The sequence below is a fragment of the Phyllostomus hastatus genome, unplaced genomic scaffold, assembly GCF_019186645.2.
Source record: "Phyllostomus hastatus isolate PE091 unplaced genomic scaffold, TTU_PhHast_1.1 phas_scaffold_585, whole genome shotgun sequence".
NCBI classification, from domain to species: Eukaryota; Metazoa; Chordata; class Mammalia; order Chiroptera; family Phyllostomidae; genus Phyllostomus; species Phyllostomus hastatus.
The window spans coordinates 13,844,318-13,862,669 of NW_025334037.1; the positions used below are offsets into that span (position 1 = coordinate 13,844,318).

Here is an 18,352-nt window from a genome sequence, read left to right on the forward strand (position 1 = left end):
TTGGCTCATCTCTTTGAAACATAAGGTTGGGGGAATATTATCTTAAAATGCCTGAGAAAATTAGCCATTAAGTGCCCAGCACAGGAACTGAGGTGCTGTGAGCACTTCACAAGCACCATCAGGATAGTGTAGTCATTACGGTATTAAGAATAATTCTTTTCTTACCATTTTCCTGGGCTTCTGTACTCACCATGCACTTTGGACAGCACTCTTTTAGCATGGCCTTGCCCAGGGTCAGCCTGGGTTATGCATATCAAATGCCCAGGGTACCGTGGCAAAGGACATCCTATTGGTGTTTGTGCAACAGTTGGGCAGAGGTATTATTGGAAATAGTCTAGCAGAGGTAGGCCAGTCACTAAAGCAATGATTTTCAAACTTTTGAACCATAGTTCTTTTCCTTCCAAGTAAAATCTTAAGCAGAACTGAAATAAATAGAAAAGAAGCGAGCAAACCTGCCTCAGTTCCAACTTCCATCCCCTTTTTTATCTCCAGGGGCCCCCAGAGGCAGCCTCTGTGGGACACACGTTGACGTACTGCCTCATATTTTGGTCTACCTCTAGTTCTTTTAACTCCCCCTGAAGTTCTAGGTCCACAGTTCATTGAAATTGAGAGTTGTATACTGAATCCTGTGAAATGTCCCTCATTCTAGAAATACTTTGCATCTCACTCAAAATAATTCATTGCCCAAAAGTCCACAATATGTATGTAGTGGTATATTTCTGAGTCATATAATTTCAAGACTGCCCCTGGGGTAGGGAAAGAGTGCTGTTACTTTCCAAGTCTGAGAAATGAACTCAAAAACAAGTCCATTGCCTGTAAAGTATTGTTCACTATAGTAGCAGAAAGTAATCACTGATGATCAAACCCTTTGCTTTATAAATCAAGTGAAATGAGTTGCTAAAACTCACACTTAGTGCATTGCAAGGTGGGGACTAGAAACTACATGTCTTGAAACCCTATCTAGGTCTTACTGTTTTAATGTGGAACCTGATTGTACTCACAGTCAGAAAACATAGCCCAGAAACTTCGGGTTATGGAAATTGAAGGGTTCAGATGCAATCACAACAACAGGCAACAGAGGAGTTCAAGTATTTATATAGATGGGGTGTGGGAAGCAATCATAGAAACAGATGTCTGTCTGTCTAATCAATATCAGGAAGTGTCTAAGTGTGTGGGGGATCAATTCCTAGATAAATATGTGGATGTTTATAGGATCTTGGAGAGTTCTTGAAGGCTGAGGCCTTTTCTCCCATGCTAAACTTGAAAGACGAGACCTTCAGTTCCCAGGAATGCTTAGTGTAGTCCCATGGTAGTTGATGTTAATACACTATGAATTATTCCCCAGGTACTTAAATAAGAGCTCAAAAGCCCTTTGTCTGCCTTGTGGTGTAGGTTGATCCAGAACTGGTGGTCACGACATAAAATCAAGCGAGGAATACAAGATGCTTCTATACCTCAGTGGGAAAATGATTGGAATCTGCAGCCTATGAATATTCATGGACTGATGGATGAATATTTAGAAATGGGTAAGGAGAGATCCTTCTGCAGAACTATTTGGCTGCCTTGTTACTAGTTTTCTATTTTATGCCGTTTTTGGTTCAAGAGAAAATCATCTCTCTCCTTTCTATGCCAAGCATTCTAAAATACCTTGACACCTTCATCCCAATAGACTAAAGGTATTAAAAGCATTGTCCTTGGAAGTCTATTACATTTTGTCCTCATAATATGTGTCAGCCCTATTAAAGTAATAATTCTTCCTCCCAATAATTGTTTCACAGACCTAGTCTAAGTCGTGACTTCTTCAAGAAGCATACTTACTTACATTAGAAAAATAAAGATTTACATTCCAATTGTTAAAATCACAATGTGTTAGGTTAACATTTGCTCTTTTTCTGGACTTCAGTTTTCTTATCTTTAAACTAGAGAGGACAAGACTAGGTCTCTTGGGTCCTTTCTAGAGCTAAGCGTTTTTTAAGGCCCCCTCTTTGATTTCTTCTGTGTTTACTCCTCCTATATGCTGCATGGTACAGAGGTGGAAAGAACATAGACTTTCAGTCTACTGAGCTGAGTTTGAATGCAGGTTTTAACATTTTTTAGCTATCTGCCCTTTAGGGAGTTTACTGAACACATACGAGCTATAGTTTCCTTAACTCTGAAGTGGGATAAACATAGTTACCTTGTAGGGATGTTGAAAAGATTAAGAGTAATTTATGTGAATCACTTAATATTGCACAATGAAGGCATTCAATAAATGATAGTGTTTCTATTACTAATTTTTGAATGTTCTCCCTTTACAGTTTTGCAGTTTGGTTTTACCACCATATTTGTTGCGGCTTTTCCTCTGGCCCCTCTTTTGGCTTTGTTAAACAATATCATTGAAATCAGGCTGGATGCATACAAATTTGTCACCCAGTGGCGGAGGCCTCTGCCAGCCCGAGCAACTGACATAGGTAAGACTCAAGAGTTAAATGGTGTTGGCATTGCTAAAGCCAAGAGGGGACCAGGTCTTATATAATACCATGCAGGTTTCTATCGCTGGGGCTCCCTTCCAGCCATAACAAAATAGCAGTTTTTAGTTGAAAGGAAGAAAGAAGGAGAGAGACAGAGAGAGGAGAAATAAAGAAGAAGGAAGGAGGGAAGGAAGGAGGGAAGGAAGGAAGAAAGGAAGGAAAGAAGGAAGGAAGGAAAGAAGGAAGGAAGGAAGGAGAAAAAGACTAATTTAGTTGAGAGTAGTTTCATACTAAACATGTTATTTCATTAACTTGTTTGTAACTACAAAGGATTTCATGTACATCTTTCTATGTTAATAAATATAGCTCTGCCTTATTCTTCTATTTTTTAATTTAATCTTTATTGTATTTTTTCCACTACCATGTAGTGCCCTTATACCCTCTCCCTCCACAATCACCACACTGTTGTCCATGTCCTTGAGTCCTTTTTCCTTTTTGCTCAATTCCCCCACTTTCTCACCCTCTTCCACTATGAGTTGTCATTGTTCTCTCCATCTGAGTCTGTCCCCATTTTTCTTGTTAGTTCAGTTTGCTCATTAGATTCCACATATGAGTAAAATCATATAGATTCCACATATGAGTAAAATCATATGGCACTTGGCTTTCTCTGACTAGCTTATTTCACTTAACATAATGTTCTCCAGCTCCATTCATACTGTCACAAAGGGTAAAATTTTCTTCTTTTTTATACACAATGGAATATGAGTAGTATTCCATTGTGTAAACAGAGTTCTATTATATGTTGTATGACAGTTTAAAAAATCAGCCACCTGTTTAGAGATGTTCAGATTGCTTTAGCTCTTGCTATTCTAAACAACACAGAGGTGAACATCTTCATGCATACTTTGTCTTATTATTTTCTTGAGGTGAATTGCCAGAATGCAAGTCCTGTGTCAAAGAGCGTGAACATTTAAAGTTTTGATCATTTGCTAACACGTTCTCTAGAGATACTGCGCCAATGTATTCCCCCACCATAGCTAATGAATGCTCATTTCTCCATTTTCTCAACAACTCCAGCTGTAGTCAGGTTTTTGTCATTCCATCCTCAACAATAAGAGGAAGAAAAATGATATGTTAGATTTACTTGCATTTATTATAACTATGACATTAATACATTTGTATCTCTCTTTACTACTTGTGTTTATGACCTTTGGCCATTACACCTGACTTGGTGATATTTATCTCATATTAAAAAATGCTAGTCTTTGATATAAATGTGAACATTTTGAAATGCTGATTTGTAATTTTTTTATATTATGCATACGGTTTTAAAGTATATATATAGTCAAATTGATATATCTCCCTTATAGCTATTATTATTTGTGGCATTCTTTAAAAAGGTCCTTTAGAACTCAAGATTTTTCACCCATTGTTTTAATTGTTTTGTATTTTAGCTACATGTGTTATTTGCCTTTTGTTTGTTGGAATTTTATGATTTTATTTAAAGTGTTGATCTGTCTGAAATTTGCTATTAATAAAGGCATTAAAACTGAGATCCAGCTTTTTTTAACAGATAGCCAATTATCCTAAAACTATTAAACAACCCATACCTTTTAAACTTATTTGAATTATCTTTCTTATCCCAAATTCTACATAAACTTATGTATATTACTAGAACCTCCATTTGTACATTGATCTAACTACTTATTCTTGGCATAATGTTTTAATAAACTGAAGTTTTGTAATAGAAATTCAAAACATATGGAAAAGCAAAGCCTTGCATTCTTTCCTTGTTTGGCTATTATTGCAAAGTTACTTTTTCCTGTTGATATTAGTCTTATGTATATTCAACAACCACGAAAATCTGTTCACAATATATTGGTCTGTAGAGATGTAATGCCATTCAACTTGATTTCCCATTTATTGAAACAACTAATATTCATTTTGTTAATTTGCTGCTATTTAATTTGGATATGTGTATAATTTTATTGTTAAAATAATGTAAGCACGTTAAAGAAAATCTAAAAAATAACTCGGAGGAGAAAAACAAAATTCCAATTTTAGCTTTAGTGTTTATTGCACTTTCCAATGCATAGAGTACTATTTTTTAAATTTTGCTAGACTGTCTTGCTCAAACCAGATGACACAAAGTTATAAAAATAATTAATAATCCTCCCCCCTTTTACCTTTCCCTTCTACTTAAGGGATTCAGTGAAATCAATCAGACATATATTCTTTGTCAATGTTTTTCCTGCTCATACAAATATGTAAAAAATATTTATGAGCTTATTTTGGGCTTTTCTTTTTTTTTCTTTTTTTTTAAATATTCTTTTTTTTAAAGATTTTATTTCTTTTTAGGGAGGGAAGGGGGGAGAGAGAGAGAGAGAGAGAGAGAGAGAGAGAGAGAGAGAAACATCAATGTGTGGTTGCTGGGGGTTATGGCCTGCAACCTAGGAATATACCCTGGCTGGGAATCGAACCTGGGACACTTTGGTTCCCAGCCCGTGCTCAATCCACTGAGCTACGCCAGCCAGGACTTTGCTTTTTTTTCTTCATGAAGATCCTCTAGCTCAAAACATAGTGGTGTAATTCATTTAAATAGAGTAATAATATTCATAATATGAATGACATAAATTTTATAGACATTTACTTAATTTCCCAACCATAAACAGGAATAAACATACATACATATAGCTATAGATAGATATAAATATAGATATAGATTTAATTGATATGTATTATACATCACATATCCATATATACAGATTGTAGTATGATCCCAATATCAGATTATCACAAACATTGTAACAAGACATACTTTAAACAACTACCTACCTACCTAAAACACTTCCTGTTTCCTCAATCTCCAAATAGCACTGGATGGTATAAGAATTTCAAATCTTAGCAAAATTCTTTCTAGCTCCTTCCATGCTGTTGCCAAGGGTAGGAGCTCCTTTTTTCTTTCTGCTGCATAGAATTCCATTATGTAAATGTACCATAGTTTTATGATCTATTCATTTACTGATGGGCACCTAGGTTGCTTCCAGCACTTGGCTATTGTAAATTGTGCTGCTATGAACATTGGGGTGCATAGGTTCTTTTGGATTGGTGTTTCAGTGGAATTGCTGGGTCAAAAGGCAGTTCCATTTTTAGTTTTCTGAAGAAGTTCCATACTGTTTTCCATAGTGGTTGTACCAGTCTGCAGTCCCACCAACAGTGCACTAGGGTCTCCTTTTCTCCACAACCTCTCCAACACTTGTTTGTTGCTTTGTTTATGATGGCCATTCTGACTGGTGTGAAGTGGTATCTCATTGTGGTTTTAATTTGCATCTCTCTGGTAGCTAGCAATTATGCTAAGTGAAATAAGCCAGGCAGTGAAAGACAAATACCATATGATCTCACCTTTAACAGGAACCTAAACAACAAAACAAACAAAAAAGCAAAATATAGCCAAAGACACTGAAATAGAGAACAGGCTGACAGAGACCAGAGGGGAGAGGGAAGAGGGGAGGAAATTTCAGGATAGAATGGAAAGGGTTTACAGGAACAAATATAAAGGACACATGGCAAAAACTAGGGGGGGTGGAAATGGGAGGGAGATGGGGAGGGAGGGGTGGGTGGGCTGGGATGGGAGTAAAGGACAAAAAACTGTACTTGAACAATGATTAAAATAAAATTAGAAAATAAAGAATTTCAAATCTTCAACAATCCCATAAATTTTAAAAAATCTTATTTCTTGAAGCACATTTCTCTGAATACTAGTGATTGAAAACTTTTTCATATATGTATTGGTTACCTATATTTTTATACCAAATTACTTATTTGGATTATTTGCTCATTTTTCTCTTGGGTGGTTTGCTTTATTAAAATTTTAGGATATCTTTGTATATTAATAACAAATAATAATGCTTTTCTGTTTTATATGAAGCAAATATTTTCTCCTTGACTTGTTTTCTTTTGACTAAATAGTGTGACTTTTGTGAAAAGAAGTGTTAAATTTGATATGTTTAAATATTGAATTTTTTTGCATTCTGATTTCTTGGTCATACAGCCTTTCCAACCAAGGAAATGTTAATTTATTTTTTTTCTTTACAATGCAATGCAGATATATTATAAAGATTTTGAAAATAAGGAAGGTGGGGAGGATTGCAGGGGCAAAGTTGCCTATCTGTACAATCATCTTTAGCACTTTGAGTATTTTTTCTAGAGCTTTTTTATTTTTATATCAATATTTTTAAAGCTAAGTTTAGTCCTATTTAAAACATAGTTTTGACTACAGTCAATAGTATACTGATACTATATGCAATTTCCAAAGCTTTATTTGTGTGTCTCTTTGATGCCAGTTTGCCCTCTTAAGAAGCAGAAATGTCAACTAGTAATTTGTAGGTCTTAATATCAAACTAGGTTTACTTTCTTGTACTTTTGCCTTAAAAAGTACTTGACGTAGCGAGTATATATATTTCAGACTTTAGCGAATGATGTAGAACTAACTAGATCATTTTTGCTTGTTATTTTTATTACTTCAGCAAGTTGTAATTAAGCTTTGAAGCAGCTGTACCAAGTCTCATTATTACAGACGTAAACCAATTCCTAACGGTATTTTAATTTTCAAACCTTTCAAGACAGAGGTCTTCCTTTCCCCTGTGAAAAAGCACTCAATATCTGTTCTATCTGTGGTGAGAAATACCAAGAAATTAAATAATGCAACTGTGATTCCAACATAACTATAACATTCTTTTCAAAATAAGATTGAGGAGAGGGTTTTATTTTTCTATTTTATTCACTATCTTTTATCTTTATTCTATTAGGTATATGGTATGGAATTCTTGAAGGGATCGGTATATTGGCTGTGATCACCAATGCGTTTGTCATTGCTATTACATCAGATTACATCCCCCGTTTTGTCTATGAATACAAATATGGCCCCTGTGCAAGACATTTCGACTACGGTGAAAAGTAAGGGCGAAATGTACACGTTTTTCTGATAGATTTTATGTTTGTTATTGAAACAAGAACTTATTGGGAAGTTTTGTTCTGTGACAATTAAAGGCAATGTTTCTGACCATTGCATTTATAATGTGTATATTGGAGAAATCAAGCAGGATAAAAAGGAAAACAGTGTTTTACAGTAAACAGTTTTAGAGTCTCTCCATGTTTTCCCTTGTAAATGTATCACTGACATCAAAATGTTAAAAAAAGATGTTATAATGCATTTAGAAGTCACATTTTGAACTGGAAAAGACCTCAGAAATCATCTAGTGCAATCTTTTGACTATGCAGATGGGGAAACTGGGGCCCACACTGGGTAAAAAAATTGCTGAAGTGAATAAAGCTAGTTGGTGGGGACATACAGAATAGGAAGGACCTGTCAGCTATATGATGAGAGATTCTTCTAAAGGAATTTACAGCAAGCTGTCCTGTGCATTATAGGATATTTAGCAGTAACTTTGGCCCTAGCCCAGTCCATTACCAATAGCAGCCTCCCTACCCTCCTAAGTTGTGACAACCAAAAATGTTTCCAGACATTGCCAGATGTCCCCTGAGGGACAAAACCACCCAGCTTAAAACCATTGCTTCAGGGACTATGAGATATTTCAGATTTTTTCTTCTTGAATGCTGGTATTAGGGAGGAATGCAAGAGAGACTGGTGTTCGGGAACAGAGAGAAACTGGAATTTTAGCTGGAGATTAGCCTTTGATGTAGAATTCCTAATCGAAGGTAAAGCAGTGATAAGAGAAGTTGTTTGTCCTTCTTCCTTCAGGAGTAGTTTTGGGTATGTGACTTATCTAGAGGCAGGACATGTGCCCCAACAGGTTGAGCCCTGGTTTAGGATGAAATCAGTCCTTAGATCTGCTGATGAACTGATGTTTTCTTAGAACATAGAAATTCCTTTAGAAACATAAATGTTTCAGTTTTTCAAAGGCAGGTAATAAAGCATGATATTTTTTTATATTATAGAGTCCTTTCAAGGGTTTTTAACTTGAAGTTAAACACCTTAGGTTTAAATGCTAACTACCTTTTACTCAAAGGAACATCATCAATCTTGACCCATGATTAAGAAATGATGTCTAAGGTAACATTTTATGTACTCTGAAACACAATATAAAGTGGTTTTATTATTATAATTGAAAATCAAAAAATCCTTTTTTTCTTAATTCATAATGATCTAGGAACAGATTTCAAGGGTTTATAAAATATGTAGACAGTTTTACAGCCTTCTTCCTTAGAAGCTGGTGTCTTTACTGCCACCTAGAGGCAAAAGAAAATTAAATTGTTTGGGTACTTTCCGGACCTACCTTTCACGTAGAGATAGCTCCTGACCCTTTCTCCAAAATGAATGACTAGGGATGTAGAATAAGTTCAAGAGGTGTGAAAGGCTTATGAGAAGTTGAAAACACACATACATGGGGTCAACCTTCTATTTCATTTTTTTCAAGGTATGCTTAGCAGCTAAATTGGAGTAGAGTCATTCAGATTGTAAATTTTCAAGGCCAGGTGACAAAAGGATAAGAGAGCAATGAGGAGGGTGCTGGCAAGATAACAGTCGAAATGGTAAATTATGAGGTCTGGGGCAGGGAAGGGAGTGAAGCCAGTGTGGCCGTGTAATGAAGAATTCCAGGTTTAAAATGGGATAGATGTGCACTTGAACCCAGGTACTATCAACTGTTTACCCTGGGACAGTGGTTCTCAAGGTGTATTCTGCAGGTATCTTTCAGGGCCCATGAGGCCAATACTACTTTAATAATAATACGGTCATAGAGCTTCTTTTTTCACCACATTAACATTTGCACTTATGGGCAAAAGCTGTGGGGGTAAATTTTTCTGGTGACTCTGCTTAACCCAAGTTAGTGACACCAACAAGAACCAGGATTGATAGTATTTCTCATTACTATACTATTACCATTTTAAAAGTGCTAGTAAGAAATTCCAGAATGTCCCTGATGAAACAGTAATACTTATTAATTTCACCAAATCTCTGCTCTTGAATACATGCCTTCTCAATAGTCTATATGACAAAATGCAAAGTGTGCATAAAGCACTTCTGTAATGTATCGAAGTGAGATGTTCGTTTCAAAGAAAAGCGCCATGTGCTTGTTGGAGCTGCAAACTCACCAAGCTGTTCTAGCATGCAGTGAGGATGGCCAGCCAATGATTATTCACACTTTTCTAAAATACACAAAACTATCTTATCATTTTAAGGAAATAATGGGCAGTGTTTGTTACTATGAATAAAGTTTAAGATTTGAAGTGAAACTTAGGATTTTAAATAACTTTTTATGTACCCCTGTGAGCTTCAAAGCTTTCCAGAACTTATAGATTATTTTTTCTAATAAAAATCAATGATAATATTAATGTTACTGATGTTTCATAGCTTATAGTAAAGATATATCAACATTTGGAAGATCTGTATAATTGAGGGAACCTATATTTTTCAAATGACCCATATTTGATGTTACAAAATCATTATGGGTGAAAAAATAAATTCAAAGTTCAAGGTAGAACTATGGATTTTAACATAATTACATAAGAAAACTTTACTGATATGTTTGGATTCCACTTGCAACTAAACTGTAAGAAATGCCCAGATGCAGAGCTTTGGTGGAATATCAAAGAACAATGTCAACAACTATCTGAAATATTATTAAAATAGTTCTCCTTTTTCCAACCATTTATATTTTTGAGGACAGATTCTGTACTTAACTCTTTAACCCAAATAACAAATTCAACAGATTTAATGAAAATTTAATGAGATATGAGAATCTAGCTGTCTTCTAAATATTAAGATAAACATTAAAGGAATTTGGAAATATGTAAAACAATGTCATTTTTCACTACACTTTTTTCTTTGGGAAAATGTAGCTATTTTTTTCTTTAAAATGTGTTATTTCTATTAATTTATAATGGATTTGATAGTTATTTTAAATTTATTAGAGAAATGTTTTCTAAATTTCTCAGTTTTAATCCCTTATGTGTTAAATATTAATAGATATACCCCCCAAAAAAAGGTCTTTGAGATTTTATGTTTAAAAGTATAAAGGGTGGCTGAGACCAAAATTTTCAAGAATTATAGGCCTAGAGAAAGTTATTTAGTCTCTGTAAACCTTAGTTCTTTAATTTACACATTGGAGATTAAAAAGTTATTGTAAAAACCCTGATCATAATTTAATATATAACCACCAGGATAGGGATTTTTACATGAGTTGTTCACTGTTGAATACCAAGACTCTAGAATTTTTCTAACAAAATGAGGTTTTCAATAAATATATTTGCGTAATTAATAAATATATTACAAATAAACATGTTCATTGACTGGCTGCATAATTATAATTAAGCAAATAATATTATCTGCATGTTTATAAAACATTTATAGGGGTTTAATCCATAGGAAGTAATTACCAATACCTAGTGCATAATAAACACTTAATAAATGTAAACCAAATGAATGTGTAAGATGGAAACTATTGGGAAAAAATGGCAGATGAAAGTCTGACTCATTAAATACAGGTGTAAGGGGAGTTAGGGAGTAGAATCAGATCACTAAGAGGCTAGGAGTTTGTAATTAGAATGAAAAGAATGGTGGTACTTACCAAATCTTGTCATTTGTAATGAGGAATTTAGACTAGAAATTTATGAATCTCTGAATGACATGATACTTTTCTTTTCCTCCAGTTGTTTAAAGGGATATGTCAACAACAGCCTCTCCTTTTTTGACCTGAGTGAGCTTGGTATGGGAAAATCAGGTTATTGCAGGTACTGACTTACAAATTATAGCTATCTTTTCTTCTTGCCTTCATCATTCCATCTCCTCCTTCTCCATAATAACGAGCCCATTTTCACTGTCATTTTGGAGTTCTGGCAAATCAAGAATATTTGGGGCCTCCATACTTTGATCTCTGTTCTTCAAAAAATTTTCTTGTTTGTTTTTTGTGGACTTTAGATACCGAGACTACAGAAGTCCCCCTTGGAGTTCCAAACCCTATGAGTTCACCTTACAGTACTGGCACATCCTCGCTGCTCGGTTGGCCTTCATTATCGTGTTCGAGGTTAGTCACAAACTGATGAAATAACCATAGGTAAATGCTTTTCCAGCTGATATATTAGTTGCCTCTTTGAAGTACACTCACTACTGACTTCCAAAAAGGGACTAGACTATGTCCCAGTAAAAGGTTCAGATACAATGGAATCACTCTAACAAGTGCAAAACAGCAATAGGTGAAAAATGTAAAAAAGTAGGTCAGTGGGTGGGTGTTTGTACCAGGAAAACTAGAATAAAAACCTACTTACAGTTGAACTGAATGCTTAGTTTTGAGCCTCCTAATAACCAAATTTTAAAAGAAAAGGATGTTTTTTTATCATCTGACAAAATAATTCATATCTATTCACCAGGATAGAGAAATGTATTTCCTGAACAATCAACTCTAATTACAGTTGATTGTGTGTATTAATAGAAGGGACATTGCATAATTTAGTCAGTTATGCCTGAGAACACTTTTATAAAAATTGCATAGATTGAGATTATCAGGCCATGCAATAATATGAGATTGTAGTCCCATGAAGACATCTTGGAGAAGCTACGGAATTATTGCCTTGCTTAGCATAAACCAACCAGTTTGATATAGTAAGAGCTTAACACTGGAATATATTATCTATTCTCTAATGTACTACTAAGGTCTAAGGACAAACTTGGAAGGCATCTGTTTCCTATGATCAAAATTACAGAGTGAGATAGCGAGGAAAGAAACTCCTAACCTGCTTTTCTGTGGGAAACTTGACCTGCTCACTATGATCCACTGGGCAGTGCAGTCTCCTGGGACACACATAGCAAGCTCAGTTAAAAGTGCCGTGAATTCTTTCTTTCCACATAGAGACTATTGTCACAAAATCCTTTAGGTAAATGTGTCCTTTTCTATAGATCACAGTAACTCTATCAGTATCAGATTTTTTTTTTTTTTTACTGAGTAACAGAAAGATCTACATTTCTTTATGGGAAAAGACAAAGGATGCATTTATAATAATAGGAAGTAATATTTAAGTAGTGTGTATACTCATTTAATCCTCATACCAGCCTTTAAGAGATACTGTTATTATCATTATTTTAGAGGTGATACACAGAGAATGTGGGTGATTTGCACAAGGTTATACATCTGTGTCAAGAGTCAGAGTAAGGTTCAGATGTAGGCAGTCTCATTTAGCATCTGTACTTTTTAACCACGGGCATATTACCTTTTGATTTTTGTTCCTGTTTTTTATATGTAATACTTTTGTCCGTCTGTTGTTTAAAATATTTTATCGTAGAATAATTATGTAACAAACAAAAAATTTAAAGCAGTTGTAATGATAAAGGACTTAGTAGAGTAGAAGTTTTGACAAATTCAAGTACTGGAGGTTGAGTCTAATCCCAGCATCACAGGCAGACTACATTCTCTCTAGTTTGTTGGCTGTGTATCTCCATCCCTCCATGGTTTTTCCCTGGATACGTGGGTTTTCCCTGGATGTGATCTTTCTCATGTGTATATGACAGTTCTTCGTTTCTTCCTAATACCTATGTGATATGAGGCAACAGTAGTATTCCCAACATAATTTCTGAAAATATTAATATTCTAAATCATATATACTGAGTTCTGATGATTGACTGTGAGGCAAATGCAACATTGTTCATGGTTTTTCTGTTTTATAATTGGCATTTCTGAATCTTTGAAAAGTGTACTTTTTCTTCTTAAATTTTCAGCACCTTGTTTTTGGGATCAAGTCATTCATCGCATACCTGATTCCAGATGTACCAAAAAAACTGTATGACCGAATACGACGGGAGAAGTACTTAGTCCAAGAAATGATGTATGAGGCTGAGCTAGAGCATTTGCAACAACAACGGAGGAAAAGCGGTCATCCCGTTCACCATGAATGGCCTTAGTAGATACCTTTTGCCCAGTAGGAGGAGTAATAGCAACTTCAAAGTCTAGGTGGAATCCCAGAGGAAAGCATTCCTGGCAAACCATGTGTATAATATTTTGCTTGGAAATGCATCACAGCCAGTTCTTGGATTTAGAATATCCAAGCTTCTAGGCGGGCAAAAAGATGACTTACAACATTAAAAAATGGTTAGGTTGACACAGCAGGAAGCTAGGATATAACACACAGGGAGTTGTATGTTTGAAGGCCTTCCCGCCTTCCATCAGCTGTAGCATAGTAAGGAGGGTGATAGTGAGGTTTCTAGAGAAAGAGTTCCATGTAAAATTTCATAAACCAGGCATGATTTCAAGTATAGTGTGGTTTTCACTCACATTCTAATCTGACTTTGGAACCTTAGGATGAGTTACGATACTCATCAGAAATAACTTAAATGAGGGATTGCCTTCGCTGCCAGAAATCCATGTCCCTACAGTTTACTGGTTCATAAGAATTTCCCTTGTTTCTTGCTGAGATTACGGACCTGTGCCACAGGTCCATGACTTTATGCTGCTCTACATTGACTATGCAGTTGAAGAGCTGCACATCAGTTTTAGTTGTCAAACCAAAAATCTGAGATTCTGAAAAGAATACCATTCACTAAAATAACAGTCTATTGCATTCTATTTAAATCTGTTGTATCACTCATAGAACCAGTTGCACTGGATTTTTTTTTTTTACTAAATGCCAATAGAGCCACATGCTTATACAGTATGTGTGTTTATACTCATATCATTTAGAACACTACTAATTCATGTTTTGCCATGGAAGTCTGTTTATAATATATTTAATGTTCCCCTTGCTGATTTATTACATCAACCCACTCAGAATGAAGTGCTGTAAATATTTTGGTTTTCCTTGTACCTTTGCACCTTGACAATATGTAATACAAGTTACAGTTTATGCAGCTCTGAGACCACTTCCACCGTATACCGTTGTGACTTGTTTTTTCAGGAAAACAGAAGCCAGATGCTTTTCAACTCTTTTGCTTTTCTGGCATTGTGCACTCTTGCTCATGAGTGAATGAAAACAATGCATGGATATAAATTTCTATTACTTGTAACATTGACACATTATTTTTCCATTTTACTTTTCTTTCATTACTGAGGGGAGTTTTCTGTTATTTCTTTGGCAGATTGATTTGATTTATTTTTGAAAACTCTCTAGAAACAAAGGCAAATTAAGTGTGAAAGATTTGCTTTTTTTGTGGAGTTGCTATTTCGGTGTCAACTTTGTATCTTTGAGTGTGACTGTTCACAGATGGGTGAAGTGGGCAGATGGGACATTGAACTACAGAACATCTGGTGAAGGCATAAGCTATGGGGGCAGCAAGAGAAGAAAGAGAAGAGTTGAATTAAGGAAATGTATGATAGAAATCAAGAACCTTTTCCTTGCAGAACAGTCCAAGCTAATCTCAGTTTTCTTCCCCTGAGAATAAGGTGAGACATAACCTACTCACCCATTTACACATAGATGCGATTATTGTGATTATTATTTGTCCAATTAAACAAGGCAGTTATTTCCAAAACTCATTAAGATCAAATTAAACCCAATAGTAATAAAGCTACTTCATGTATATGCTAGCTTTTCTCTAGTAAGAAAATCATCCAGTTTCTCTTACTCAAAATTACTTTTATAAGTCTAACACTAATTTTTTTTAACTTTTCCTTCTTTCCTTCTATGGAAAAGTTGTAGTCATTGGTTGGCTCTTTGGTTTTAACAGAAATATTCACTTCCTTACTTGTTTTCTGGTTCTGAGCAAGAGGAAGGACTTCATCCTCTAAATGTCCATCACATGACCTTGCCACATGGGACTCTCCCATCATATTCCACAGAGGTTCTGTTTCTGCTGCCTGGGTATCAGAGGAACCTACTTTACTAACTCTACAATGAAGCTGTAAACCCCTCCATTTTCATAGCATTTGCGTTCCCTCTTCTATATACACACACCTGAGAATAAATACTCTCTGTGCCTGCTGAGGATGTAAATGTCAGTCAGGTGCATAACCTGTCACTTATATCTTCTCCAAATAAGGGACACAGGAGCAAAGAATCATGACAGTGTGCACCTGAGAATTCTTCTCTTTCTGAGTTATTTTTTATACACCCACCATCAAGGTTTAAAATTAAATGGATTGCCTACGGTGAAAAATGTGAAAATAAAAAATTATTTAAAATTACAAAGTATAATACCTCAATTTAGAAAATTCCTTCTCTAATGTTTTTGAAAATGATGGAAAATGGGAGGAACAATGAAAAAGCATCTGAAATTTTCCTCTTGGGAAACAAAGCAGTAGAATTTAGCTATGCCTTCATCATGGTTAACAACAAAATATTGACAGCCCTTCACAGTATGTTACTTTTAGATCACTCTGCTTTAGTTTAAATGCTTTGTATCATGGTTTTCAAATAAATACAAAGTCTTTCTCAAAGATTTATATAGCACACACTCTTCTCAGGAATTCTGTATTACATGAATGCTGCTTATCTATTTTCATATTCTAAACTGTTGTCTTTTCAAGCAAATTAATATATATGTGCATGTAGTCAACCTCGAGAAGTCGTTCAAAGCCGAAGCGCTTTCACAGTATAGTGTGTGGGAAATTGCCTGAGACTGTAACAGAAACAGTGTGTAATTGTCTGAGTCTGTGCATGCACTTTTAGATCAAATGCTGCTGAGTGACTGCATGAGGTACAACTTCCAATGCTGTACATTCTTCCAGAACAACTCTTAGCACAATCTGTGGTAGCACAATTGTGGTAGAATGAAAAGGAACTTTTTCACTCAATAAATTATCATGTGATATATTTTCCTATAATTTGCACGTTAAATTTACTCCTGCCTGATTTTTAAATATTATGTTGGGATTTGTTGAGTGTGTATGGGGAGAGGGCATTACTCATTCTTGAGCTCTACATGGCAATAGTTTCCAGTTCTTACAAGCCCTTTATCACATGCTTAGAAAGTTTTGACTATTTGTCTTCTGTTAGATTCATTGTCACCATCAAGGCATTTGCAAATGAAAGTGCAATGGAGTGTCATATTGATCCTAATAATGCTTTGTGCTGGAAACAGATGGCAGAGGAAGCTTGCTTGGTTCTGATGAGGGTAATAATGCTTCTTTTTCACACTTGGGCTGGCTATACTAATTATCATCAAAATCTCTTTAGGACAGGAATTTTAGCACAGATATAGTTCATGCAGAGGAAGGAGGACATGTAAGGGCACCAGAGCCAACTGTCAACAACAGGCTACCAAGTTGGCCATTTGTTTTACTCGACTTGATGGTTAAAATTGAAAATCCAAGCTCCCTGATGAGTTATTTAACTGATATGGCTAAATTGATTAATATGTCAATTTGTGGCGGGTAGACATAGGCCCAGGATGTTGAGTGTGTGTGTGTGTGTGTGTGTGTGCGCGCTCACACACTTTGCTAGGCATATCTTTTGGTGTGTAAAACCAGTGGGCACTTGTTCTTTGAGATATGCCCGAGTCAGGCCTTCTACTCCATTTTCTCCCAATGACAGTGTTATAAAGGCTTTGGAAATAGTTGAGGTTACATCCAAAAAACTAGTTAACATCTTACCTCATTTTTGGTATTCTCAGTGTCTCAGAAAATAATCTCTGGGATGGCCTGAAAAACCCAGATTCTGATGGAAGGGTGGGCATTTCTATTCAAAATGAAAGATGCCAACAATATACAGTCCAAAGGAAAGATTGTGCTAGCTAGGGTTTATGTATTTGCACTGGTGATAAGTTAGCATTGATTGAATTTGCCATCTGGGTTCATCTGAAAAACCACCTCCATGACTACATCTGATGATTTTCTTTCTAAAGAACACACATAGTACATAGCTACTGTATCCTAAACACATCCACATGAAGGCATCTTTTTCAGGAAAGTGAAATGAAAGCACACAGTTTGGTAGAGAAAAGACACATGCAATATTTGGGACCAGGTCCAATTTTCCATACCATCAAAATCTGCTCTCTAGAAAAAGCAGCTTATCCATCAAATCTTGCTGTTTTGTGACTGCACCAGTGTGTGTGCCCCGGCACAATTCTCCCTCCAGAAAGCCTCCTGTTGCACACACAGCTGGCTCAAAGTGGGAATCTTGAGGAGTCTAGATAGTGAGCTCTGTGGATATTGCTCTACACCTTTCCCTAGGAAGGAACGGTGGGACATTTTTAGCATATGCCTATATTGACTTCTTCAGAATATGTATTTCCATCACAATGGTCATTCTTTCTGTGAGAAAAGCTGTGTCTCTGCCCTTTGTCTTTCAGAAAACAAAGCTTTCCTAAATTACTAGTTGGAAAATAAAACTTAATGAGACCCATTTAGATAATGCCCACAAAAATAATTGTCCTGGTGATGACCAATGCATGGTACTCAAGCTGCCTCAAAACCTTTATAATTATTTTGTCAATGAGCATGCCACTCACTGCCAGGTGAGCCCTTTAGGGCAAATTTTATATCTTTTCTAACAAGTAGGATGAGGAGAGTTTTCCCACTGATTTTGACACAGTGTATTTTTTCATGATTTTTTTTCTGTGAAGAGAGCGATTAGATGGTCCAAAAAATCTGGTGGCAAAGATCAGTGTACAAGCAATGTTTTGGGGATGGTGGAGGGGACATAGAGACTTTTCTACTGAAAAAATAATGTATCTGATTTGAAGATTCTATTTCATTATCTGCTGCACACATACTGTGTCTCCTTTCTGACTGAAAACTGCAATTTAGTTCATCTTTTAACATTCAAAGGAAATAAAGAGTTTTTTATTCATTATCTATTATAAGGTTTATGAAGCTATACACAGTAGCTTAGAGTTTAGTGAAAACTGCAGCTAAAAAATAAATGTGCCAATTTTTAATGTCAAAGATGAAAATGCACTTAAAAACATAAATAGTAGCCCTGGCTGGTGTGGCTCAGTGGTTGAGTGCCAGCCTTTG

The 18,352-nt window shown here is 35.6% G+C and overlaps 1 protein-coding gene across 2 annotated transcripts in view; it reads left to right on the forward strand.

Annotated features, from left to right (window-relative positions):
• Positions 1-16,179, forward strand: part of ANO3 (anoctamin 3) — a 288,737-nt gene extending 272,558 nt beyond the window's left edge. For both annotated transcript variants that reach the window (XM_045825477.1, XM_045825478.1), the window contains 6 exons: positions 1,393-1,526; positions 2,298-2,450; positions 7,259-7,406; positions 11,121-11,201; positions 11,389-11,494; positions 13,180-16,179. In XM_045825477.1, the coding sequence (XP_045681433.1) occupies positions 1,393-1,526; positions 2,298-2,450; positions 7,259-7,406; positions 11,121-11,201; positions 11,389-11,494; positions 13,180-13,362 (805 nt within the window). In that variant the 3' untranslated portion in view covers positions 13,363-16,179. The remainder of the gene's footprint in view (positions 1-1,392; positions 1,527-2,297; positions 2,451-7,258; positions 7,407-11,120; positions 11,202-11,388; positions 11,495-13,179) is intronic.
• The last annotated feature ends 2,173 nt before the right edge of the window (positions 16,180-18,352 follow it).